The sequence below is a fragment of the Nicotiana tomentosiformis genome, chromosome 3 (genome assembly GCF_000390325.3).
Source record: "Nicotiana tomentosiformis chromosome 3, ASM39032v3, whole genome shotgun sequence".
Classification (NCBI taxonomy): Eukaryota; Viridiplantae; Streptophyta; class Magnoliopsida; order Solanales; family Solanaceae; genus Nicotiana; species Nicotiana tomentosiformis.
In genome coordinates this window covers 61841222-61866611 of record NC_090814.1, presented here as the reverse complement: position 1 = coordinate 61866611, position 25390 = coordinate 61841222, and the positions used below count along the sequence as shown (strand labels likewise).

The following is a 25390-nucleotide window of genomic DNA, read 5'->3' as shown; positions in this document are numbered from 1 at the left end:
CACCCGATAGCATTCAATGAAGAATATTCTGTAGTATTAAATACATAATTAGTTATAGAGAATATGGCATTCATAGCCTGTCATTACACATTCTTCAATGACCCCCATAATTGTCTTTTAAGAGGGGTTTGATCCTAGGACCTTGTTCCCTAGGTGCAACTATAAATAAGGACTTCAACAGCCATCAGAGGGAGACTAATTTTCTGACATACTTATGCTATATACTATTCAAGAGCTCAAAAACATTTCATTTCTTGCTTATTAAGATTCATATTGCTGCTTTCAGAAGCTCTGCTCGTGGAACCAGGCTATTTACTGTTTTATGTCGATTTCAACACTAAGTCTTGCATTTAATTTAATTTACTTATTATTTTTGGATCAAATTAATTTGTTTGTCTATAAACCACGATATAAATTTAACTGTACCGTTTTACGGGTAAACAATAGTAATCACTTAGGTTAAGGCACACGATGAACTATGACAAAACAAATAAAAGGAAAATTTTTTAGCACTTCTAGAGCTAAGCGAGACAAGGTAATAAATTAAAAATAATGATAGTGTTAGAAATAGAATTGTATTTAAGATGAATATCTAAATTTTAGAGAGATTTTAGGGTTTGTTACTTGGTGGCAAAGTTAATTTTTTCCTATAAATAGAGGTGTTCTATTCCATTGTAATTGATCCCAAAATCAAGAAGAATTCTCTCCCACTACTTTTCTCTGCAATATTCTTCTTCTTCTTTTATTGTTTTATAACACGTTATCAGCACGAGACTCTAACCAATTGAGTAGAGGCATCTGCTTTGGTCACCAGACTTTGGGATACGTGCATGGTGCTCAACTTGTACATAATATTGAGCATAATGACTGTCAATTATTCCATGAACTTCCTTTAGGAATCAATTCTGGACTTAAGGTAAGTATTTTATCTTATTTTTCTCTTTTAAATTCTTGAAATTCTATAATTTGATTTTAAATACAAGCAAAGGCAATAAATGAAAACTCGTCCCATTGAATTTGCTTCATTCACATTCTTTTAAGAGAATGTGGTAGCAATATATAATAAGTCTGAAGGAAGAAAAAATTATTACCGTGGAGGTATTAATAAATGTGGACGTGGCAATAGATGAAATTATAATCATCATCATTGTGGTAATGAGAACAAATAAGGATTCTCAAAATAATCCTTCACTCTGTAAAAATAATATTTTTCATCGATTTGACATGAGATTTTGTAAAGCACATATAGATGATTATGGTCCATTCATGATGTGAATGTGACAACATGTGATTTATGAATACATATTCATTCTTGGAAGAATGTGAATGTGCCAGTAGTAGTGAATATACCACACTCACCTCTAGAAGGAGGTTTGAGATAAAATAAGAAAATAATTTTATTATTATGGCATGAATGGTCATTGATCATGTACCTATTATGATTATTCCAAAATATTATAGCAATTTGATTATTACAGGGCAAAAGTAATGGAAGCAACATATCTTACCTATGATTTTGATCATGACCATAATGGTATAACTTTCTCCTTGAAAGAGATACTCACCATATGGATGTTGATGAATATGTGATAGTACAATATTAATTGAAAGCTCTGGAAGAGCCAATTATACTATTTTGGAGAAATAAAATTGATTATCAATAAGGTTGTAACGACCCGGCCGGTCCGTTTGAGAATTTAAATCTCGTCCGGCGGCATAAGGCCCCGAGCAACTTTGTATTATGTGTCTTGACTTGCATGCGTGGTTGAATTCAATTACCGAGTGATTCGGAGTGATTTGGGACACTTAGTCCCTAAAACGGAAGCTTAAGTCTTAGGATTTTTGACCGTAGTCGGAACTATGTGAAGACTCTAAAATGGAGTTCCGTCGGTTCCATTAGCTCCGTTGGGTGATTTTGGGCTTAGGAGCGTATCCAGACTGTAAATCCGAGGTTTGTAGCTGAGTTAGGCTTGAAATGGCGAAAGTCGAATTTTTGGAGATTTGGACTAGAAGTAGACTTTTTGATATCGAGGTCGGAATGCGATTCCAAGAGTTGGAACAACTCTATTATGTTTTTTGGGACTTGCCTGCAAAATTTAATGTCATTCCGGGTTGATTTGATAGGTTTCGACATGGGTTTTAGAAGTTGAAAGATTTAAAAATTTATAAGTTCGGTTCATGGTGCGATGCATAGTTTCAACGTTAGTTGATGTGATTTGAGGGCTCGCCTAAGTCATATGGTATTTTAGGATTGGTTAGTATGTTTGGTTGAGGTCCCGGGGGCCTCGGGTGAGTTTTGGGTGCTTAACGGATTAAAAGTTTGATTTGTGTTACTATTAAGTCTTCAGGCTTCTGGTATTTTCGCACCTGCAGTGAAGAGACCGCAGGTGCGGGAGCGCACGTGTGGAGAGGCAAGCGCAGAAGCGGAAAAGTGGAGGAGTGCCAGGGGTCGCAGGTGCAAGGAAAATTCCGCATATGCGATGCCCGCAGATGCGAAGGTTGAGGCGCATGTGCGAGAAGAGCTGGACTAGATAGTCTCCGCAGGGGCGGGGAATTTGTGCGCATCAGCGGGTCCGCAGAAGCGGATTTTGGCGCGCAAAAATGAGAGGAAGCGCATGTGCAGTTTGGACGTGTGTACCTGCGGTCACGCAGATGTGGCTAATTATGTCGCAGGTGCGGTCACGCCTGGGCAGAAAAGAGAAATTCGAGGGTTTGGTTTCATTCTTCGTTTTTGGACTTGAGAGCTCAAACTTTAGCGACTTTTCGAGGGATTTTTAGAGGAAGCTTTAGGGTAATGATTCCTAACTCATTTTTTGTTGTATTCCTTTAATCTATAGTTGTTTTCTCCATTTAGTTTCGGATATTTGGGGTTAAAATTGAGAAATATTGGAAGAACTTCTTCAATAAAGATTTCGAGTTTTGAAAGGGGATTTATGGTCGGATTTGAGTAATTCTTATATGGTTGGACTCGTGAGTGAATAGGTGTTCATATTTTGTGATATTTACCCGATTATGAGGCGTGGGCCCGGGTAGACTTTTTAGGGCGAATTTCGGAATTTTTATTAAAATATTGATTTCATTGGTTAGATAAGTCTATTATTGTTGTATTCATGTTATGCAATTGTGTTTGGCTAGATTTGGGCCATTCAGAGCCGGATATTCATAGAAAAGCATTGTGACCGATTGTTTGAGCTTGGTTCGAGGTAAGTATCTTGCCTAACCTTGTGTGGGGGACTTTCCCTTAGGATTTGAGTCTTCTATGTTGATTGTAGTCCGTGTACATGAGGTGACGAGTGCGTGAACGAACTTATTTGTGGGAAGTTGGCCTTTTAGGGTTCTTAGGTCCTTGTATTCATTGAATATGCAGTTTTTCTTGTTATGATCATATATCTTAATTACTAGATTCACATCTACCTGCTTAATTAGAATCAATTGCTTCATGACCCACTATTATTGTTACTTGATTCATATGTGCCTTAATTGAAATTGTTATCTCTTTTATAGCCATGTTATCTTTTCATAACTGCTTATCTTTATTTGGAATTTATATTATTTCATCCTATAATTGTTCAGTCTTAATTGAGGTTATGATTATTTTTCCGCTGCTTATCCTTAATTAAATTGTTGAATATCCTTCGTAATTTCCTCTATCTTAAAAGAAGTTTAGTTATCTTATATCTTAGTCGACTTGTTTTATTTGGCATTATTAGATTCGTGTTAGCTTCTCTGTTGTTGAAGTGTATAGTGTGGGATCGTTGCTACACATTAGTTCTCCCTTTGTTGAGCTGTTCTCTTTATGCCTAGCATTCTTTACTGTGGTTATTCCTTGTGAATTGGTTCTACCGTTTCTTTGTGTATTAAAGTTCTTGAGTTGATTTACTTATCGTACTTTGTATTATTGTCATTGTTGTTGTTGTACTTGTTATGGTGATGCACGAGGTTTCTACCGTGCGGTTGTTATTATTATGATGCAAGAGGTTTCTACCATGCGGTTATTATTATGGGGTTGCACGAGGTTTCTGCCATGCTATTATTACCATTGTTATTTTCACATGCGACGTGATAAGGCGGGATATGTATATATATATATATATATATATATGTGAGTTGCGCACGTGGCGAGACAAGGTGGGTTGTGTCAGGGATTGATTTGTGATGATTTGTGGCCTGGGGGAATTCTTGTATTGATATTTGTGAAGTGGTATACATATCTGTGTGAGCTTTATCTTGTGAAAGCTGTGAGAAAATATTCTACGTGATGTCCGTTCTTTTTCCTTATGCTTATTTGCTGATATGGACTATGGTAGGACACTTGCACAAGCATACACGTAGTTAAGCACTCTTATCGGATAAGAGGTGTTCTTGATATTGTTGAGCATAGAGGCTCACCCTTGTTTACTTGCCTTCTATGTGAGAATAGGTCTATTGGCACGTAAGTCATCAGTGCGGTTATGAGATGTTATGAGGGCACAGGATGCTAAGTATTAGAGTTCAGGTATTGAGACCCGTGAGTTGTGATTTGTCCGAGGTTCGGTACCTCGTGGAGTTGTTGGCTAAAACCTGATGTAAAAGCGGTTGTAGTTACTGAGTTATTACTTGTCCTTGCTGTATTCATGATTTCAGATTTAGGTTGTGTTCCATTCACTTTGTCTGCGTCATTTTCATGATGTTCCGCTGATACTTGTTATTTTCTTGCTTTAATGCCATTACTGTATGGTGAGCCATATTTCATAGTCTTTATGTAGACATCATACTTCTATTATTCATGTACTTATATCTGTTCAGTTTATTAGACCAGTGGGTGTCTTGATTGTTCCTCGTCACTACTCCACCGAGGTTAGTCTTGATACTTATTAGGCACCGCTGTGGTGTGCTCATGCTACTCTTCTGCACATTTTTGTGCAGATCCAGGTACTTGTTCGTTAGCTAGCTGTGTGGACTGTTGTTGTGGAGACTCAAGGTAAACCTGTTGCTGCGTTTACAGGCTTTGGAGTCACCTTCAAGTTTTTGTTTTGCACTGTTTATTCTTATTTCTGGACAGTTGTATTTAGAAGTTTTCTAGCGAACACTCTGTAGAGCTTATGACTTGTACCACCGATTTTGGGAATTGTAAGAGATTTCTATTTAACTTGTTAGATGTTATTTAAATAGTGTTGTTTCAATTAATGTTAGGCTTACCTAGTCCCTAAGACTAGGTGCCATCATGATACCAAATAGAGGTAAATTTGGGTCGTGACAAGTTGGTATCAGAGCTCTAGGTTCATAGGTGCTATGAGTCATAAGCGAGTTTAGTAAAGTCTTGCTGATCGGTATGGAGACGTCTGTACTTATCTTCAAGTGGCTACAGAACTATTAGGATAATCTCACTTCTTTCATTCCTATCGTGCGAGCTTATTGATCTAGGAGTTTGAGCTTTTATCATTCCATTCTCTCACAGATGGTGAGGACACGAGCTACAGTTATAGACGACGCCACTCCCGAAGCAATTATCGCTAGGGGCAGAGGCCGGCGAGGAGTAAGTGTTGCCACCAGAGCACCTACCAGAGCAGCAGTTGAGGAACCGTCAGTAGTTCCAGTTAAGGAGCAGGTACCGGAGGCGCCTGTTGTCACCCCCGGACTTCAGGAGACCTTAGCATAGTTCCTGAGCACGTTTGGTACATTGGCTCAGGCGGGGTTGATTCCGGTTGCACCAACTATTTCACAGACTGGGGGAGGAGCCCAGACTCCCGTCGCCCATACCCCAGAGCAGCGAGTTCATGTTGGTCAGGTTCCAGGTGTCATGGCGACATAGCCTGTGGTCCCAGTTCAGCCCGTGGTCAGGGCAGCAACATCTGAGGAAGAGCAGCTTAGACTTGCAAGGTTCAAGAAATATGACCCTCCTACATTTAGTGGTTTGGCTTAAGAAAGTGCACATGGTTTTCTGGAGGAGTGTTACCGCATTCTCCGTACTATGGGTATTGTGGAGACGAGCGGGGTTACTTTTCCTACGTTCCAGCTCAGGGGAGCGGCTTACCAGTGGTGGCGGCCATATGAGTTGGGTAGCCCAGCCGAGTTAGCTTCACTTACATGGGTTCAGTTTTTAGAGATGTTCCTGAGAGAGTTTGTACCTCAGTCCCTTCGAGATGCATGGCGTGCGGAGTTTGAGCAGCTGTGCCAGGGCACTTGTCAGAGTATGCCGTAAGATTCAGTGATTTGGCCAGGCATGCACCTGCTTTGGTCACCACTGTTAGAGAGCGTGTCCGTAGATTCATTGAGGGACTCAGGCATGATATTCGGTTCAGCATGACTCGTGAGTTAGAGTCAGATGTTTCGTTTTAGCAAGTGGTAGGGATCGCCCACTGAGTAGAGGGCATGTGAGACCAGGAGAGAGAAGATAGGCGAGGCCATGGGAAAGAGTACATGCGAGATCAGGAGAGAGAGGACAGGGAGGTGAGGAGGCTTTGTAGACCGGATAGATCTACTGGTCCTTATTTTGGAGGTAGGGTACGACATGGTAGAGGTTTTGTGGGTCAGCCACTTCAGTTTGCACTTCAGTCTTCGCATAGTATTTCAGGTGCTCATGTGTCTCAGAGTACCCGTACCGCACAGTTCCCACAACCAAGTTAGTAGAGAGGTTGCTTCAAGTGTGGATATACCAGCCAAAGATTGAGAGATTGTCCTAGACTCCGGATAGGTGTGTCACAGCGGAGTATTTAGGCGAGTAGAGGGCGCCCAAGAGGGGAAGGCCCGACCCGTTGTTGTGTTTCATATAGTGGGCTTGAGGCCACTGCACCAGATAATGTCATACATGTATGCTTTTGATTTGTTACAGAGGGGCACCATTCGTATTTTGATTTGGTCCTGCTTATCGGGGCGAGTTCCCCTACTTATTGTCCCACCTATGGGTGAGTTCATGACTTAGTATTATGTTTAGGTGTTTACCCCTGTCGGGAGACTCTATGAGTGGTAGCCCGTGTCTATCATTTGTTTCTATTCATTACTGAAAGTTACGAGACTATAAGTGAATTCACGTTGTCCATTATGGTAGGTTTGATGTGATTCCTGAGTAAATTGGTTATAATTTGTGATTTGATACTCTATCGGGGTGAGAGTTTAGCAAGTGTTGAGATTTTATTGGTAGAATTGAGTTAGTGGAAGATTTCCATTGGTATGATGTGTATTCGACTTATGATTCAGAGTTGAGGGTAAGACTCTCGCGATTCCATGTGATTTGATATGTTTGAGTCGGGCTGCGTGCCGCGGTGGAGGGTGATACCAGGATGAGATCCTTATGATTTGTTCATGTACTTTGATTTTTCCTTTTGAATTGATTCGTAGTAGGGTATTGTTAGAAGGTTGTGCCTGTCGGGCTCGTTTGATATTTATCTTATGTGTTTCTCTTTGCATATTTAGTCAATTTCGTTATGTGCTTCTTGAGTTTTGGCTTGCGGGGTGTGTGCCCGGTGGTGTTAGTTATGACTTGTTTATTCGGGTGTATAGTTATGAGGCCTTCGTGTTTCTTGCATCATTGTCAGCGTTGTGGAGGTTTGAAACGGGTTGCTAACGGATATGTGTCAAATTGCCGGTGCGGGTTTTGATTTCGGGCAGCTATTGTGATCAGAAATGTTATTATGGGCCTATATGTGGTGTGTCTTGTTGTGTGGTCGTACCTTGTGGGTGTAGGCATGAGTTGTTACAGCTGGTTGAGACTGATATCGGTAATGGATTTAGAATGGGGTCTTTTGAAGATAAATGGAAGGTGAGAATTTTGACTCTAAGGCTTATCACTGTTGATAGAAATGATAAATTACAGTTGGGAAAGGATAAATTACAGTTGGGATGGTGCCGTTAGGCTTATGTGGATTGGGGTGATGTGGGGTCCCCCGCGGGTATATGTTCAATATGTGCTTTCAGTGATTTGAAGACTTCGAGGCGATTCTTAGCATGTTCGAGGACGAACGTTTGTTTAAGATGGGAAGGATGTAACGACCCGGCCGGTCATTTTGAGAATTTAAATCCCGTCCGGCGGGATAAGGCCCTGAGCAACTTTGTATTATGTGCCTCGACTTGCGTGCGTGGTTGAATTCAATTATCGAGTGATTCAGAGTGATTTGGGACACTTAGTCCCTAAAATGGAAGCTTAAGTCTTAGGATTTTTTACCGTAGTCGGAACTATGTGAAGACAACTCCAAAATGGAGTTTCGTCGGTTCCATTAGCTTCGTTGGGTGATTTTGGACTTAGGAGCGTGTCCGGACTGTAAATCCGAGGGCTGTAGCTGATTTAGGCTTGAAATGGCGCAAGTCAATTTTTTGGAGATTTGGACCGGAAGTGGAATTTTTTATATCGGGGTCGGAATGCGATTCCGAGAGTTGGAACAGCTCCGTTATGTTATTTGGGACTTGCCTGAAAAATTTGATGTCATTCCGGGTTGATTTGATAGGTTTCGGCACGGGTTTTAGAAGTTGAAAGATTTAAAAATTTATAAGTTCGATTCATGGTGCAATGCGTAGTTTCAACGTTAGTTGATGTGATTTGAAGGCTCGACTATGTCGTATGGTGTTTTAAGATTGGTTGGTATGTTTGGTTGAGGTCCCGAGGGCATCAGGTGAGTTTCGGGTTCTTAACGGATTAAAAGTTTTATTTGTGCTACTGCTAAGTCTTCAGGCTTTTGGTATTTTCGCACCTGCGGAGAGGCAAGCACAGAAGCGGAAAATTGGAGGAGTGCCAGGGGTCGCAGGTGCGAGGAAAATTCCGCATCTGCGATGCCCGCAGATGCGAAGGTTGAGGCGCAGGTGCGAGAAGAGCTGGACTTGACAGTCTCCGCAGGTGCGGAGAATTTGTGCGCATCAGCGGCTCCGCAAAAGCAAATTTTGGCGCGCAGAAGCGAGAGGAAGCGCATGTGCGGTTTGGACGTGCGCACCTGCGGTCGCGCAGATGCGGCTAATTATGTCGCAGGTGCGGTCACGCCTGAGCAGAAAAGAGAAATTCGAGGGTTTGGTTTTATTCTTCGTTTTTGGACTTGAGAGCTCGGAATTTGGCAATTTTTCGAGGGATTTTCAGAGGAAGCTTTGGGGTAATGATTCCTAACTCGTTTTTGGTTGTTTTCCATTAATCTATAGTTGTTTTCTCCATTTAGTTTCGGATTTTTTGGGTTGAAATTGGAAAAAATTGGAAGAACTTCTTCAATAAAGATTTCGAGTTTTTTAAGGGAATTTATGGTTGGATTTGAGCAATTCTTATATCGTTGGACTCGCGAGTGAATGGGTGTTCATATTTTTTTATTTTTACCTGATTCCTAGATATGGGCTCGGGTCGACTTTTTAGGGCGAATTTCAGAATTTTTATTAAAATATTGATTTCATTGATTAGATAAGTCTATTATTGTTGTATTCATGTTATGCAATTGTGTCTGGCTAGATTTGGGCCATTCGGAGCCGGATATTCGTGAAAAGGCATTGTGACCGATTGTTTGAGCTTGGTTCGAGGTAAGTATCTTGCCTAACCTTGTGTGGGGGACTTTTCCTTAGGATTTGAGTCTTCTATATTGATTGTAGTCCGTGTACACGAGGTGACGAGTGTGTGCACGGACCTATTTGTGGGAAGTTGGCCTTTTAGGGTTCTTAGGTCGTTGTATTCATTGAATATGCAGTTGTTCTTGTTATGATCATATATCTTAATTACTAGATTCACATCTACCTGCTTAATTTGAATCAATTGCTTCATGACCCACTATTATTGTTACTTGATTCATATGTACCTTAATTGAAACTGTTATCTCTTTTATAGCCATGCTATCTTTTAATAACTACTTATCTTTATTTGGAATTTATATTATTTCATCCTATAATTGTTCAGTCTTAATTGAGGTTATGATTATTTTTCCGCTGCTTATCCTTAATTGAATTGTTGAATATCCTTCGTAATTTCCTCTACCTTAAAAGAAGTTTAGATATCCTATATCTTAGTCGACTTGTTTTATTTGGCATTATTTGATTCGTGTTAGCTTCCCTGTTGTTGAAGTGTATATTGTGGGATCGTTGCTATACATTAGTTCTCCCTTTGTTGAGCTGTTCTCTTTACGCCTAGCACTTTTTACTGTGATTATTCCTTGTGAATTGGTTCTACCATTTCTTTGTGTATTAAAGTTCTTGAGTTGATTTACTTGTCGTACTTTGTATTATTGTCATTGTTGTTGTTGTTTTTATGGTGGTGATGCACGAGGTTTCTACCGTGCGGTTGTTATTATTGTGATGCACGAGGTTTCTGCCGTGTGGTTATTATTATGGGGTTGCACGAGGTTTCTGCCGTGCTATTGTTACCATTGATATTTGCACATGCGGCATGACAAGTCGGGATATGTATATATATACATATGTGGGTTGCGCACATGGCGAGACAAGGTTGGTTGTGTCAGGGATTGATTTGTGATGATTTGTGGTCTGGGGGCATTCTTGTTGTTGATATTTGTGAAGTGGTATACATACCTGTGTGAGCTTTATCTTGTGAAAGCTGTGAGAAAATATTGTACGTGTTGTCCGTTCTTTTTCCTTATGCTTATTTGCTGATATGGACTATGGTAGGACACTTGCACAAGCATACACATAGTTAAGCACTCTTATCGGATAAGAGGTGTTCTTGATATTGTTGAGCATAGAGGCTTACCCTTATTTACTTGCCTTCTATGTGAGAATGGCTCTATTGGCACGTGAGTCGTCAGTGCGGTTATGAGATGTTATGAGGGCAGAGGATGCTAAGTTTTAGAGTTCAGATATTGAGACCCGTGAGTTGTGATTTGTCCGAGGTTCGGTACCTCGTGGAGTTGTTGGCTAAAACCTGATGTAAAAGCCGTTGTGGTTACTGAGTTATTATTTGTCCTTGCTGTATTCGTGATTTCGGATTTAGGTTGTGTTCCATTCACTTTGTCTGCGTCATTTTCATGATGTTCCGCTGATACTTGTTGTTTTCTTGCTTTAATGCCATTACTGTATGGTGAGCCATATTGCATAGTCTTTATGTAGACATCATACTTCTGTTATTCATGTACTTATATTTGTTCAGTTTATTAGACTAGTGGGTGTCTTAACTATTCCTCATCACTACTCCACCGAGGTTAGTCTTGATACTTATTGGGCACCGCTGTGGTGTGATCATGCTACTCTTCTGCATATTTTTGTGTAGATCCAGGTACTTGTTCGTTAGCTAGCTGTATGGACTGTTGCTGTGGAGACTCAAGGTAAACCTGCTACTGCGTTCGCAGGCTTCGGAGTCACCTTCAAGTTTTTATTTTGCACTGTTTATTCTTATTTCTGGACAGTTGTATTTAGAAGTTTTCTAGCGAACACTCTGTAGAGCTTATGACTTGTACTACCAATTTTTGAAATTGTAAGAGATTTCTATTTAACTTGTTAGATGTTATTTAAATAGTGTTGTTTCAATTAATGCTAGGCTTACCTAGTCCCTAAGACTAGGTGCCATCACGATACCAAACAGAGGGAAATTTGGGTCGTGACAAAGGTATTGTGTCGTAGTAAGTCTCAAAGAAACTTATTTAGATTCTAAAGTATTCGCGAAAGTGGCCGGTTATATTGAGACTGTAAATAATTTAATATCTTCAATTACTACAACTTGTAGCGGGGTAATATGTATGTGAAAAGTTACCCTCTTTATTCCCCATCTTGTACTACACAGATAAAAGAATACCACAATAAAGTAGAAGTTAATTGATATAAAAACCCATATCATAATAAATTTGGAGTTTATTGATAATTGCACACGTCATGGTGTAAACCTGAAGTTTATCAATATTGATAATTTATTGAGTTGGCATAATTGGTTTAGCCATGATAATTTAAGTATGATGTAAAAAAATAAAAGAGAATCCACGTGAGTAAATATTAAAGACCTATAAAGTTCTTTACGAATTCTCTTATGTTGCTTCTCACCTCACAAATGGTTGAAGGTCAGAAATCAAATAATTATATCTTATTATGATTAATGTGCGGTATATATTTTAATTAACACTATAACACACAAAAGTGAGTTTTTAAAGTTTAGGAAGCAAGTTAGTTGTTCTAACATGAGGGGGAGAAAAGATAAATAGTTGAGAAAAAAATTATGTGGAATGAATTATCATTTGTATATCTAGATCCTCGAATAAGATAATATGAACTTGAAGTTCATAAAAAAGACAATTCATCTGCAATATATTGCAAAGCATGCCAGATGCATTTGCTGACCCAAAGAAAGTAACTATATTCTCAGTGCAAATGCTCATATTCTAGAATAAGTCCTAGAAGGACAAAGTCTATGGTACGCTTAAAGCGTATAGAAAAATCGATTTCAAATAAAATTCTTGATAAAGAAAATGATCAAAATGATCGTAATAAGGAGGCAAGTAATCTAGAAGATCACATGAAATAATACTTTGTAAGCCCCCGTAAAATTTCACCTAAAACCAGAAGTACCGAGGCAGGATAATATGTTTGGTGATGGTAAGCTCGCCGCGGTACGGACTTTTTGGGTCGAACAGTGTGCTAGGGAGTTAAAAGAAAATATTGGCAGAAAAAGACATTTCAGGCCGCAGAATTACTCTGCGGGCCGCAGAGTGGCCGCAGAGTGAAGCAAAAACTTGAGCAACATTTCTAGGCCATTATGCAGCCGCAAAATCACTTTGCGGGCCGCAGATTGCATCAGGATCGACATAAGGAATTCCGCGAGGAGATTCTACGGTCCGCTTTGCGACTGCTAAATCGATATGCGGACCGCAGAACGGCCGCATACCCAGGCAACGGTGCCCAATTCCGGAGGGCCATTTCGCAGCCCATTTCGCGGACCGCGGAAGCATTATGCGGTCGCATATGCGACCGCATATTGTGTTTCGGAGCTTCATTTTTTTGGTTTTTATAACCCGACCCCATTTCTTTATTTAGACTCTATGGACCGTTTCTTAAGTAAGAACCTGACATTTTGACAGTGAGAAAGTGCTCTAGAAAGGAAGAGAGTTCCTCAACCAATTGTTCCTCAATTATTACTCAAATATTGGAAGATTAACAAGGAAAACACACTAGGTCTTCATCCTAGAGGTAAGATTCTATACCCTAACCCTGAATTTCGAAATTTAACTAAAAATAGGTAATTAGTAAGGCAATTCTTGGGTATGGGAGTTGTCACTCTTACATGCATATGTTATCTAGGGGTGTAGGAAGATTATTGGATTAAAAATGGTAGATAACTGGTGGATGATGGAATCCACCATAGTAGGGCCTTGAAACCTTAATGCACACCTAGTGTTTGATAAAAACGCTCAAATGAGCTGAAACCATGATCATCTTCCTAATTTTTGGTTCAATTTGTTATATTTCTGAAATAGATCAAAGTTGCTAAGATTTCCAGAACATTTTAGAGTTTAAAAAAGCTCAAGTGAGGTATGTTGGCTAAACGCTTCCCTTAGAATTAAACCCCACGATGTCATTGTAAGTCCCAAGTTGCTCATTATGAATCGATTATTCCGAATAAACTTTGTGTCAAAAGACTTTTGTGTTCAATATGTATTCCCAATGCTCTTGTTAAGTTGTACTATTATTTGGTAATGTGTTCAAAGTATTGGTTGCTTAGCTAAATGTTATGGCCTCAAGTTGCGTTTCAAATGATAGCTAGTGCCAATTGTGTAAGAAATCTCAATGCACTTAAGACTCTTGTTTGCTCACATGTATGCTTAGTGTCTTGAACGTAAATGCCTTTTGTTGAAAATTCATGATGATGGTTGAAAGTGAAAAGGTGAGCATGAAATATAAAATATGAAATACGGCCAACACGCCACCCAAAAAGGGGATATTACAATTGTGGTCACTAGTGCCAATGAAATAAAAAGATGTGAAAAAGGTATGAAATGGGATGATTAATAGAAAAGGATGATGTCTCGGATGAGGCAGCCTAGCCGACCAGGTCGTGATCGGACGCCATGCCGCACACATGGTGGTGATTGTGTTGGAAATTAAAATTGAAATTGTGATTGTGGTTGATGTCTCGTATGAGAAGGCCTAGCCGATAGGGTCGTGATCGGACGCCATGCCGCACACATGGTGGTGACTGTATTAGAAATTGTAATCGAAATTTAAATGATGGCATATCGGTACTAAAGGTCTCCCAACTTAAAATATGGAAATCACTTGAAACCTTGTCTTGTTCCTAACTTGATGTTTTGGGTATTGTTTGAGACTCCCATTGATTTTATGATTGTTCATTCTTGTTTTATTATTCGTTCTATTGAGAGGGTACTTAGTCATTCATACTAGTACTATTCCACATGTACTAATGTCCCTTTTGCCGAGGGCGATGCATCTTAAATGGATGCAGGTAATTCCACAGCAGGCGACTTTGATCGTTGATAGCGGTACACCCTCTCCCGAGTTGACTTGGTGAAACCCACTTCATTCGGGGTCGTATGTCTTTTGTCCTTATGTATTATGTTTTGAGGTATAGCCGGGGCCTTATTGCCGGCACTATCATCGTACTCTTTTATATCTATTAGAGGCTCTGTAGACATTGTGTGGGTAGTATGTCGGTGTTGGGAAAGTCAAACTAGTAATTTTGGTAACTGCATCACACGTTCCGCATCAAACTATGAAAGTGTATGTATTCTGAAACTTATAGATGATGAAACTGTTGATAATGAATTGGTGTTGTTATTCACATGAATCTCATCACTATCTAATTAATGAAATAGATCTTCTCTTTATTCATGAGTGAGTTCGGGTAGAATGCATTATACATGTCTGCTTGGTCGGGTTATCTTGGTTGAGTGCCGGTCACGCTCCCCGAGGCCGGGACGTGACACACTTCATAAAATTTCAAGAGAGGTTGAACAGATACCTAAAAATATAAATGAAAAGATCTCTATGTTATATCTTTATGAAAAAAAGCAAAGGTTGGAACTGATATAAAATATTTGTCGACGACATTTATGATATATATATATATATATATATATATATATATATATATATATGAGGATCTTAAGTCCGGAGAAACGATTCAAGTAGAATTGGTTTCATATGAAAGACATGTAGTTTTGGACATACAGTTCAAATACTTGAAAATACAAAGTCAATGGTGGGTGCAATCACTTTTATCTATCTTATATGTCTAGCATGACATAAAACATGATATGCATCTAAAGTCTATTTATATAGCTTATATGATAATCCCTGAAGGATTTAGATCGCTCAAAGTATATACAATTCTTGGTCCTGAAGTACCACATCTTAAGTGCAATTTGTGCACATATGTATCTTGCTATAACTATAAGCATGATAATATGATAGCGAGAATCTCTATGGAGATATTGAAAACGTCATTCCAGGGCATTTTATGAAGACATTACATATCTCTCAAGAATGATGATTTCAAGGTGCAACATATTCATTCAAGTTAATATGGCTGATTTGTTTATCAAATATGTGAAGATGGTGCACAAGATTATAATGTGAAGGCTCAAATATGTGAATTGATGCTCTCATCAAGGGGAGTTAATACGCGGTATACTCTTTTTTCCTAATAAGGTTTTGTCCCACTGAGTTTTTCTTGCAAGGTTTTTAACGAGGTAACCAAAAGGCGTATTTTTAAATATATGTACTCTTTTTCTTTCACTAGAATTATTTTTCCACTGGGTTTTATTTTAGTTAAGATTTTAACGAGGCACATTATCTGTTGAATAGACATGCAAGGGGGAGTGTTATAAATAGAATTGTATTTAAGGTGACTGTCTATATTTTAGAGAGATTTTAAGGTTTGTTACTTAGTGGCTAAGTCACTTTTTTCCTATAAATAAATGTATTCTATTCCATTGTAATTGATCCCAAAATCAATAAGAATTCTCTACCACTACTTTTCTCTGCAATATTATTCTTTCTTTTATGGTTTTATAACAGATAGAAAGTAATTGAACTGGAATTTGACTAATTGGTTTCTATGTTAATTAAATGATATGTCCATTACTGTACAAGATGTTGTATTTATATATTGATAGGTTAGCTGTTATTAGTTCCAATTCACCATCTAAACGTGCTACAAACTCTATATCTAAAGTTCGGGCATGCTCTAGTGAAAGATGGTATGATATCTTGCCCTAAGTCTGCGGCTGAGTTGTTACTTGACTTACCATCATTATTTCTTCGTATATATTAATCATTATTTTTTCAGTCTTTTTATTTAGAATGTATTTTCTTGGTTGCGTTGCGAACTTTCATACTCAGTTGTAACAAAAATAAAAATTTTAAAACAGAGTTTTTGGAAATTTTCAACCAGACGTCACTACTTACCAAATATTTTTCCCGTAACTTTCTAATATGTCTTATTCAAACACAACTCCAAAATGAGGTTCGTTCCGCAGCATGTAAAGACACTGTTGATTTATTTTCACTTCTATATTGCCAAAATAAAAGGTGATGAAATCATTACTCTAATCTATACGAGCACATAGTTTGAACAAAAAGGTCAGGTGTTGAAATTCTCTAGACCCTAGATAGGTTAATGATAATGCAAGAAAATTCACAATCCACATTTAAAATATACTCCCTTAATTCTTATGTAACACACTTTCCTATTATTACATTCCAAAAAGATTGATTTTTGAAAAAACAATAATTTTAAATTTTTTATTTTACCTTTAATGAGAAGCTTTTATAGCTAAACAACTGTTATGAAATATTTAATACCACAAATTTCAAATATCTTACTACTATATAGCTACATAAATATTTTGACATGTTTAAAATCACAAGTTTAAAAAATCTTTTATTTTTCTTTAAACTCTGGATCATTACGTTACATAAACTAAAATGGAAGGAGTAAAAATAAGACAGAAGACGAATATATCTGATATTTGTGCTCTCGTGAACAAAAACGCGACAAAATCAATCTTTCTAGAGACCAGAAGGGGTCAGCCGAATTGATAACACAAGTACCTAAACAGCAGATGCAAAAAGCCATATGCCAACCATTTCCGAGAACGAGTTCCAATAGTTGCTAGGAACTTCAATCCCTCCTTGTCAACAACAGAAGTTGCTACTGGAAATTCTCCAAAGAATGGTCTATGCAAATCCTGAAAATTAGTACTGATACCCTTGCTAGTTGGCCATCACAATGATTAAAATATGCACAGAAACGGGACACAACGGGAAAGAAATCTCACTTTTGTACTTCAATTTTCTTGCTTGTATATTCTATGGCTCGTCATATTTTCTTTTATTAAGGGAACTAACTGTATGGGCCAGAAATTGACTTAGTTATGTTTAGACCACAGCAACATTAAGAGGGCCTTCGAGGGCTTCCACGTGTCAATCAGTGTGACTTCAACAAGAGGCAAATTCAAGGTCAAAGTGACCTAACGGGAGATGAAGGGTTAGGTCGAGGAATCAAAAGAGATCAAGGTCGAGGACAGGCACTCTTCTTCAATAGAACAATAACGACTAGTTTTAGGACAAGACTTTAAAGATAATTTTCTAGTGAATATTCTCCGGATCTATACTATTAGGGTTTTGTGTCACACGTCCCCTTATAAATAGAAAGAGACATAGTTATAGAGGACATTGAGCACTCACTTGTAAGACAACATATTGACTTTCTCTGAAGATTCTTGCTTTATTATACACATACAAAATATACCTTTTTCTTGAGATTCTTGTCTAACTTTTCTTCCACGATCCAAGGAGAATTCGAATATTCAAAGGCTCATCAATCATTATCAGAAAAAATATAAAAGAATCTCTTTTTTCGGGTGACTCACATGCTTTTATTTTTTTAAATGTCATTTATTACTATTTATTATTATTTAATGTTATCTCCTTTATTTCTGGATCATTGAATATATAACATTGTTGTCGCCATTTATTGTCACTGAGATTGTACCTGTACTATCTTCCCCAAAAATAGGTTAATCATCTTTTGGATATTAATATTAACTAAGATCTACTCTATTCTATTAGAAAATCTAATTGTTTAAACTTAAATCTAAATTTTGGGTCAAATAGTAGGATTGGAAGTGTTTGATTGTAAGCAACACTAATTGAAGGCAATCTTGATCAATGATTTCGTCATCATCAGATAAATTCGATTTATGGAAATCAACTATGTCACTGTAATGAGCATTATAGTTTGCTACACAACCAAATGCTCCAACCTGGCCTGATTACAAGTAAGGCGCCCCAATGGAGAGTTTGTAACTCGTTTTGACAACAATCTGGTTATAAGATTTTATTAGTAATATAACTCTAGTGCACCATATCTACAGGTTTGCTAGAGTACTTATATGTCTCGAACCCAGAACTGAGCCACGTCCTGCAACTGATACACCAATAGTCTCACCTAAGTCGCGTCTGAAAACTGATCCCAGCCTGACTTGCTAATGTTTAAACTTTTTAATATTGAACCCGTTATATTTTTAACACTAATTATGAGTTAATATTCATTACTTATTGTAATTTTAGTGAATAGTTGCACATAAATTTCTGCTCCAAGTTGAAAGTGTTCAAGGAGAACTTGATGCTACAATGTTACATCCACCTCGGACTAAGGTTTGTTGGAATAGTTAATAATTTATATAGGAGAGAAGGAAGTGTTAATTTAATTAAAGTGACCTTCGGAAGTGTGTTTTTGAAGAGGTGTGTCTATTACTAATAGACATGTTCTAAACGACACCTGAGGTATTATAAATACATGAGGGACACACGTTCAGGAAAAACAATAGTCACATTCGCTTCTCCTTGTACTCAAAAACACACAACTATGTTCTTAAGAAAATTTCAGGTTATTGCTGGAACGTGGATTTTATTTGGCTTTTGTAATATCCTAGAGAAATTCTACCGCAAACCCATGCAGCAAATAGTGGGGCTTAAATTACTTAAGGACAGAGAATCACTCTATCAAGAGCCGGTTTATAAATCCCACAAACCTATATAATATTTTGCTAATAATCTTAAGGAATTTAAGGGATAACTCTATGGCTGATAGAGGGAAAACTCACAATGTTAGATCTACAACTCACGTGATTTGCTAACCTAACGAGCCACAAAGTTTTTCTCTTTCTCTCCACATATAGAAATTTACATGGCTAGTAACCAAGGAAGCAAAACTAGCGCGACATTGACGTCCCCGACAACCTCATGAACCTTATCAACGAGAGCTATGAAACACTAAGCGATGATGTGACACCCTCTGCCTCCCCCAGGCGCTAGAGGTCGCCTTCCCCTCATTGCAGCACAATGAAACCAAATGGGAAAGGGGCTTCTACGTCCACAGGAGAAGGGATGCCACCTGCCATGAAAAAGCTTCTCAAAGCATGGTTGACTGATACCTTAGTAAGCGTGCTCAACAAACAAGCCCCATGCACGACTATAGAAACCACGAGAGCTCACACGGTACAACAATGAAACGAACAGGGCGATCAACCAAACCCTCCAACCCCAGGTATAATTCACAATGTTACTGACAGTGCAGGTGACGACGTCCTCGCCGTTGTCTTAAGAAGAATGGAAGAAATAGAGAATGAGAACAAAACGCTCAGAGAACAAAAGAAAGAACAACAAGAACGAGTCTACAAGATAACGGGCGCCCTTAAGATATTACCGATAAGGGACGCCGACAGGTTTGTAGAGCAGCCATATAGCGATGAAGCAGCCCCACATGCCATACCAAAGACCTTAAAAATGCCACTATATCTCAGGATATACGCGGGACAACCAACCCCGAAGACCACGTGACTCATTACGTCACCGCCGTGAAGGGCAACGACTTCACCAAGGAATAGGTGTCCTCCATTTTGCTGAAGAAATTCGGCGAAACCCTCACTGGAGGGGCATTAAAATGGTATTCGCAGCTTCCAGCACGCTCCATAGAAACATTCGAAGAAATGGCCGATAAGTTCGTGACGGCGTATACCGGGGCCAAGAAAGCCGAAACAAGTGTAAACGATATCTTCGCCATCAAGAAATCCCTAAGAGAGGGACTGAGGGACTTCCCCACCCGATTCAACAGGGTAAGGATGACCTTACCGAATATTTCCGAGCAACCAGAAAGTTGCTGAGCCGGTTGATTAAGTACCCTCCTACCACTTGGGACGAAATCCATAATGCCTATTGTGCCGAAGTTCGAGCAGATGATAACGACCTCAATGGACCAACTCGACGGCTCATCTCAGTAAAAACCGAGTCTAGAAAGAACGAAGAGATAACATGAGGAGTGATCACCCAGTCTCATGGCCAAACAGGGAACGACATCAGCCTTACGTCAGGGCCCCCGCCCCTCCTTCCTTCTGCTATGATGAAAGCCCATCTAGGCCGAGGACGGGGATTCACAAGAACGAGAGAGGTATTCCCTCTTGTTATCTGCTCACATTTTTTGTGTTTCGCCAACAGAAATAGTCTATGCCTTGGAGAAACTCGGAACAAAGGTGAAGTGGCAGCCAAAGATGAGATCTGATTAGAGTACCAGGAACTCTGACGCCCTCTGCGAATTGCACCAGGAACGCGGACACAAAACAGAAGATTGTATCTCCTTAAGGCAATAGTTAGTGAACATGTTGCAGCAAGGGCACCTCAAAGAGCTGCTGAGCGACAAGGGAAGGAGCTCCTTCGCTAGGGGTCGCTCAGCAGCTCTGTAATGAGCCGTATAGCTTGCTAGTTGCTACACAACCAAATGCTCCAACCTGGCCTGATTACAAGTATGGCACCCCAATGGAGAATCTGTAACTCGTTTTGACAACAATCTGGTTATAAGATTTTATTAGTAATAATTTTAGTGCACCATATCTACAGGTTTACTAGAGTACTTATATGTCTCGAACCCAGAACTGAGCCACGTCCTGCGACTGATACACCAATAGTCTCACCTAAGTCTCTTCTGAAAACTGATCCCAGCCTAACTTGCTAACATTTAAACTTTTTAATATTGAACACATTCTATTTTTAACATTACTTATGAGTTCATATTCATTACTTATTATAATTTTAGTAATTCTTGCACATAAATTTTTGCTCCAGGTTAAAAGTGTTATGGAGAACTTGATGCTACAACGTTACATCCACGTCGGACTATGATCTTTTGGAATAGTTGATAATTTATATAGGAGAGTAGGAAGTGCTAATTTAATAAAAGTAACTATTGGAAGTGTCTTTTTGAAGAGGTGTGTCTCTTCCTAATTAGACATGCTCCAAACGACACCTAAGGTATTATAAATACACGAGGGACACACATTCAGAAGAAAAAAAACAATAAAATAGTCAGATTCTTATCTCCTTCTCCTAAAAACACACAACTATGTTCTTAAGAAAATTTCAGGTTATTGCTAGAACTTGGATTTTATTTGGCTTTTGTAATATCCTGAGGAATTCTGCCGCAAGCCCATGCAGCAAATAGTGGGGGCTTAAATTCCTTAAGCACAAAGAATCACTCTATCAAGAACCGGTTTATAAATCCCGCAAACCTATATAATATTTTTGCTAACAATCTTAAGGAATTTATGGGATAACTCTATGGCTGATAGAGGGAAAACTCAGGAAAGAAATTATGATCATCTGTAGAGGAAAACGGCGAAGCAACAGACTGCCAGTGATTGAATGGAATCAAATTTACGCCGTTAGCGTTGGAAACTTACTAAAGTTTCTGAAAACTATAAGTAAGATCAATTTATCCAACCAAAGATGATATACTTGTGGTTACGATTGGGAAGGAAAAGACATCGTGGGAACTACTAAAAACCTGTACGCCAGTGCTTCTAATTAAATGCCTAAAATTCTCGAGTGTCTGTTTGATCAATCCAGTGATACATCATATCACTTGAAGACATTGGTTTGATGCCAAAATCAGAAAGCAATTGCTCGAGAAACTGGATCGACAAGAAATCGGGTTCTACAATCTTAACTCTATCTATTTCAATATACTACCCTATATGATTTCTAGAATTTGGATACTAACAAAAGTGTTAGGGTAGATGTTTATTGTGATGATCTCAAAAGTATACTCAATTTGCATGTTGTGATGATAAGAATAATATATGGTTAATAATTAATTTTCTTATTCATTGTACAACTAAAACTAGATTAGTGTACAAATTGGAAGCACGAATAAAATTACGTGGAAGATTATTTTCAAGGTAGTAAGAGGATTAGTCTTACATTAATGCTTGAGATCATGAGTTTTGTCAAGTGAAATTGGTGACGAAAATGGAGAAGACATCAGTAATGCAGGAAATCGGAAAGAAAAAGAAAAAAAAAGAGAAGAAAAGAAAAAAGAAGAAGGAAAAGAGATAGGTAAAGAAAAAAAGTACTAATAAAATGGAAATAGTGTTTGTAATACACTTTATTACAATTAACGAAAGAGCTAATTAGTTTGGGTGGATTTCATTTCGAAAATGGCATATATGGACCAACTATGTGACGGTAAGGGCATATTTGAGCTAAAGTATTAACGAAGAGCAAATGTGCTCAATTTCGTATAGTACAAAAGCATATTTGGACCTTTTTCGAATTTAAAATGTAGTGGGGGTTATGCTTTAGGTCAGTTTCACCGCATTGAAAAGGTTCTTTCAAAATTGATTAATGATCATGTGGGTATTATGGATTTTAATATGCCATTTGATGTTTTTAATAAAAGGGTTGAGACTTTGGAAAGATATGTTAGCCAATTAGACTAGGCTAGTGTAATTGAAACTATAATATAAACTACGAATTACACGGGGGTGAATATTGCTCTGCGGTTTATGTTAATATGTACTCATCATCTTGGGAGTGATCTTTGGAGAGACATAATAACGACATTTGGTTATTTTAAAAGTACAAATTATGTTACTTTATTCCCTTCGGTATCAGAAAGGTATTGTGATACTAGTTGGATAACTAATATAAATGACAACAAGCTAATGTCTGGCTTGATTATCACTTTATGTGAAAAGAGTTGTCTCATGAGCTTTTGAGAAACAGACAGACGTGTAATTATTATTCTTTGATGGAATGTAAGTTTATTATTTTAGTAGATGCAAAAAGAGAGTCAGTATGGCAAATATTTTTATTGACATATAAAGTTGAATATGCCAATTGTCCTCTAGCACTAAGATATGAAAGCAATTATATATGTCTAGGCATTCTTTACGAGATACACTAGTGGGGAATCTCGACATAATATTTTTGAGCCAATTTTGGTTAACACTAATTTCCTCATTAACTTGTAAACTTCCAACAATACTCGACGCCACCAACTTTTTTTGGTTATTTTTTTTCTTTAGTTTAATCTAATTACACCAAAACACGAAATAGTACACAATTATTTAATAGCATGTTATATGCTCATAAACGAGGATTACGATGCTAATTAGCTTCTCTTTGCAGGCCCAAACTTCGAATCCTGAGCTGAAATTGGGTAGCAGCAACCAAGAATCTCACGCTTTGAGCTGCACTTAGGATTTCCACAATCCTCAACACTGTCTTCCCCCTCAGATAATCTGCACATTCAACTAGTGTCTCCATTGCCAACCTCAACCTATCAATTGCCCTATTTAGTTCTGTCAACCTCCCGTTCTCCAGTGGTCCCTCGTCCCTCGCTAGCAAAATCATTGTTTGTGATACCTGCAGTTAAAGAAATTAATCACTGGCACTAAACAAGAGCCATTTTGCACCTATCAAAAAGTTAGTTCATTAACATTAAAACAAACATTGATCTAGGATTTCAAGAACAAAGGTGCATCACTAAAGAAAAGAGGAAGAATAAAGTATTTAGTGGGAATCAATCCATGTTTCTTTGAGTAAAATAATTCGAACACTCAATTAAATGCATGCCTTATTGGAGCACGGAATCAGTAAATAATATTAGATTAATTTTTAGAAAATATGTACATAAAATATTTAGTTCAGCAAAGAAAACATGCGTTTACATGCATCCTAATTTGGGTAATATATACTCCCCTGACATTAAAGTCTATTAAATGTGTTTCTTATTAATGTTAAAAGACAGATAATATGGCGGATGAGGAGAGAATTTATTTTAACAAGAAGTACCATGGTTTGTTGAACCCTGGTGAATTCATCAGTAAGTTGTTTCTCCTCGGCCTTAATCTCATCCAATAACTCCTTCAGCATCAAAGACTGATTCCGCGACAAGTCCGAGACATTCTTGTTCACCAGCGTAAATGCTAGTCCTGGTCGAAACCCTGCTATCCATAGGTAAGTGCGCTCGAAAGCCGTGAACCAAGTAGGGGATAACACTAGGAAAACATTCTCCTGTGTAACTTTTGATTTGGCTATGTAATATGCACGGTAATGGGCCAACACTTGGTCTATGATGAGTCTTTTTTCACTAATGCAATTTTCATTGCAGCTTTCGGAGCTTAAGCGAAGCAATTGTTGTAAGTAACGCTCTTGTTCAATCAGCCAGCTCTGAAAGAAGGTTTCGAAAGATTCAATTAAATGGTTATTGGATTCAAGTTGCATAGCAGTTGGAATCATTCTAAGGCACTGTCTTTTTAATTAGTGCCTAGAATATTTCAAGAAAGTAGCTTATATGCAAGATATGAATTCTAGTGATCCAATCATATATATAAATAGTAGTATACGAAAAAAGTGATTGTTTAGTGGGTAAAACTTCGTTTTAAATTCATTTTTTCGATTAGACGAAAGTAATTTCTGGATTACTGAGATGTTTGGAAGACTGGAATTTAAAACTGACAAAACTTCTTACCGAAGAAATGAAACCACATATACGCTGTCGGTAGCTAGCTAGTAATGGCGGTGTAGTCTAGTAGCTAGCCAGCAGCTGAGGCATATACGTCAACTGGAATTGTGGCATGAAAATTATAGGACTATTTTTCTTTATATTATGATAATATTTGTTGCTCTATATTTCTTGGTAGAGACGGTGTTGAGATTGTCTCCTTGAAAATCATATTTTGATTGCTACGGCAGCTATGGTTTAAAGGAAACGATAGTAAATGGTGGCCATAAAATGGCCGCACAGATTGCCAGGGAAGAGTTGACGTAGGATCAAATACTTGTATGCACATAGGCTGCTGCACAAGATATACAAGAAAAGGATTTGTATTGGATATATTGCAATAGCTTCACGTGTTACTATATGGTCTTCACAAGAAGTTTGCCGTCACCAATCTCTTGCTTGTTTCCTTACTGCTATTTGTCTAGAATATGAAAACAAAATATTCTAAAACTTAAAAATAAATGTTCCCTACGGAAAAAAAAGTAAATTTCCTCTCATTTCATTTTGTGTGGTGATGTTTTATTGGAAACAAAATTAAACAAAAGAAAAGAAATACAGTCTTATGCATATCACAAGACTTCTGTACATTTTTATGATTATAAAAGAATGTTATTTAGATTAAATGAGAGTTTAGTCTAAATTGTTTCTATGTAC

The 25390-nt window shown here is 38.1% G+C and overlaps 1 protein-coding gene across 1 annotated transcript; it reads right to left on the bottom strand.

Annotated features, from left to right (window-relative positions):
• Positions 1–23337: 23337 nt before the first annotated feature.
• Positions 23338–24492, bottom strand: LOC104110242 (protein ZW2-like). Its single transcript, XM_009619690.2, has 2 exons — positions 24025–24492; positions 23338–23595 (listed from the first exon to the last, which is right to left on the bottom strand). Exons 1-2 carry the CDS (start codon positions 24469–24471, stop codon positions 23338–23340), a joined length of 705 nt encoding a protein of 234 aa, XP_009617985.1. The 5' UTR covers positions 24472–24492.
• Positions 24493–25390: the final 898 nt, after the last annotated feature.

Excerpts from the sequence above, each read along its gene's own strand:
- LOC104110242 (XM_009619690.2), bottom strand. The coding sequence starts at position 24,471 with ATGATTCCAACTGCTATGCAACTTGAATCCAATAACCATTTAATTGAA. Across the intron at positions 23,596-24,024 it reads CCAGGGTTCAACAAACCATG|GTATCACAAACAATGATTTT; the intron begins GTACTTCTTGTT and ends CTTTAACTGCAG.